The sequence below is a fragment of the Bubalus kerabau genome, chromosome 4 (assembly GCF_029407905.1).
Source record: "Bubalus kerabau isolate K-KA32 ecotype Philippines breed swamp buffalo chromosome 4, PCC_UOA_SB_1v2, whole genome shotgun sequence".
NCBI lineage: Eukaryota > Metazoa > Chordata > Mammalia > Artiodactyla > Bovidae > Bubalus > Bubalus kerabau.
The window spans coordinates 138,376,311-138,379,181 of record NC_073627.1 but is presented as its reverse complement, the minus strand read 5'-3'; the positions used below and the strand labels follow the sequence as shown (position 1 = coordinate 138,379,181).

Here is a 2,871-nt window from a genome sequence, read left to right as displayed (position 1 = left end):
GTCTGCATTGTCTGACACACAGCCTTTAACAAAAGAATTGCCAAGTTTGCTGGATCCAACAGGTAACAATAGAGGGTTCTAACAAATAAGTTGTGTGTGCTCATGGGAAAAGGGCAAAAAGGAGGTCAGTTGAGTTGGGTCTGGTCTTCACAAGTGGAGAATACAATACTCATTGGGAGGAAGAAAAAGTGACTCAGGTATTCTGCTTGCAAACCCTTTTTCTGTTACACTCTTGAAACAAGTTTGCAGGAACCCCAACCATGGCCACAAGTTGTGTGCACTGCATATGTGCAGTAGGTCACATGCAACAAATATGCCCATTATATGCCAGGCAGGTCACAAAAAAATACACAATAACACACCAATCTGTTTCATGTGCAAAGAGCTGTGTCATTTTTCCCATCCATAATCTCATCTAGTCCCTATAACTGATTCCTGAGTTATAATTCCCACTTATACAGGAAATAAGACATGGAGGGCTAGATACTTAACATGAGAAGGTAGGGAAATTGATATAACTGAAGCAAGTAAACACACACTTGCAATGAGTATTAAGCTGTCTCCCACAGTGATCTTAGAGTGCCATCATGGAGTTCCTACCATGACTGAATGAAGCTGTGTTGGAACCTCCAGCATCCTTTTTCTGTGCTGTTTTACCCAGTTCATAAATACCCGGAATTTTGATGCTCCACTCCAATTCTCTTTCCACCATTCACCAAAGTTTACACTCAAAAAAGTCCTGGTATTAATTATAGAGCCATTCATGGTGAGCAACAACAGACATTTATTTCTTACAGTCTTGAAGGCTTTTTTATATCTTCTTTATACTCTGGTAAGTATACTAGTCAGTATTCTCCAAGAGAATCACAACCAGTGGGACAGAGATGGCTCGGAGATACTGATGATAGATAGATAGATAGATAGAGATATATTTTAAGGCATTTACTCATATCAATGCTGTGGGAGTTGGCAAGTCTGAAATTTATATGGTGAAACAGCAGCCTAGAGACCCAGAGAAGAGCTGATGTTGTAGCCCAAGTCCAAAAGCAGTCTGGGAGCAGAATTCCCTCTGGTTCAGGAGCCCTCAACCCTTTTTCAGGCTTTCAGCTGACTAGTTGAGGTCCACTCACATGGAGGGCAACCTACTTACTCAAAGTCTACTGATTTAAATATGAATCTCATCTAAAAAAAGTACCTTCATGGTGACACTTAGACTGGTGTTTGACCAAATATCTGGGTACTGTGGCCTTAGTGAAGTTGACATATTAAATGAACCATTACAGTGAAAAAACTAGGGGTTATTCTGATCCCTCCAACCCTGCCTCCTCTGCTAAGTGGCTCAGCTCCCTGAGGCGTTCCCAGCCTGCTTGGAGTGGATGTTTGATCTCACTTGAAGAAATATTTGAGAACAAGCATTCAGTCAACCTAACGTGGACTCAGATCTTCTGTCTTAGCAAGATCTGTAGAACAACCTAGCAAAATATTTGACGTGAAACTCACACCATTAGAGCTGTGTTTTGTTTTAGTTTGGTTCAGAGATAACTTCATTCAGCTTCTAATTCACTGTGGTGTGACATAGCTTATGTGGAAGAGAAGGATGACTTTCATTTAATATTAACCAAGCAGCTTTCCACCACTTCCTCTTTTCCATTGTTTCACTTTAATCAACAATGGATTTAACAAGCTGTTTTAAGTTGGTTGGTCTCGGAAACATTAAGTATTTTGCCTCACATGTGACCTGAAGATTTTACTCAATATCTGCTTAGAAAAACACACACACCCCAAACACACAAGACCCAAACAAACTATACATTGTTTCCAAGAAATGGTCATAAGGTACTTGATGTTTCCAGAAAGTAAAATACTAAGCAAAACAATTGTTTTCACTCAAATTATTCAGGCTGAACGAAACAAACAAACCGAAAAGATTGAAGTCAGAAGCACTAACCCACAGCTGGTAACTCACCTTCTTGATGGGGAAGGATTAGCAATGAAAGACAACTCTTAGACCTTCTTGGTGAAAATAGTACCCATTTCTACCAAATTTACACTAAAACTGAGGGTACAGAGAAGAATGAAAACTTACCACACAGGCCCAGTGCCTACCACACTGCTCCCTGCTCACATCCACGCACCTTGTTCCTCTCCGACATGGCAAAACTATCCAACCCTACAGAGACTGAAGTGAAGTTAAGTCGCTCAGTCGTATCCGACTCTTTGCGACCCTATGGACTGTAGCCTACCACTCTCCTCCATCCATGGGATTTTCCAGGCAGGAGTACTGGAGTGGGTTGCCATTTCCTTCTCCAAAGGATCTTCCCGACCCAGGGATCAAACCCAGGTCTCCCACATCGTAGGCAGACGCTTTTACCATCTGAGCCGCCAGTGTGTCAAGTCTCTGATTGCTGTTTTCCAAAAGCATGCTGGAAGGGATGGTAACAACAGCAAACTCTCCAAGGCCGAGTCCCTAGTCTTCATGAATACAGAGCTGGGTGCCTTCACAAAGAACCCAAAGGACCCTGGTGTCCTTGACCACATGATGAAGAAATTGGACCTCAACTCTGATGGGCAGCTAGATTTCCAAGAATTTCTTAATCTTATTGGTGGCCTGGTGATAGCTTGCCATGAATCCTTTCTTAAATCTGTCTCTTGCCAGAAGTAAATTGGAGGAGCCTTTGGGCCTGGCGTCCAGACCCACTCCCTTTCTCTCCAGCCTCTCAGTTATCATCTGCTCTTCACAGCCCCCACATACCCTGAGCCTGGCACACCCACCCACCCCCAGGCAGGCCACTCCTGTTAGTAATAAAACAATATAACAATAAAACAATATTGTTTTTTAAAACACACACACACAGAAAATCTTACTACACC

At 42.4% G+C, this 2,871-nt stretch overlaps 1 protein-coding gene across 1 annotated transcript; it reads left to right on the top strand.

Annotated features, from left to right (window-relative positions):
• The first annotated feature begins 2,151 nt into the window (after positions 1-2,151).
• Positions 2,152-2,662, top strand: LOC129650370 (protein S100-A11-like). Its single transcript, XM_055578759.1, has 2 exons — positions 2,152-2,184; positions 2,387-2,662. The coding sequence occupies exons 1-2, from the start codon at positions 2,152-2,154 to the stop codon at positions 2,660-2,662; spliced, it is 309 nt and encodes a 102-aa protein (XP_055434734.1).
• Positions 2,663-2,871: the final 209 nt, after the last annotated feature.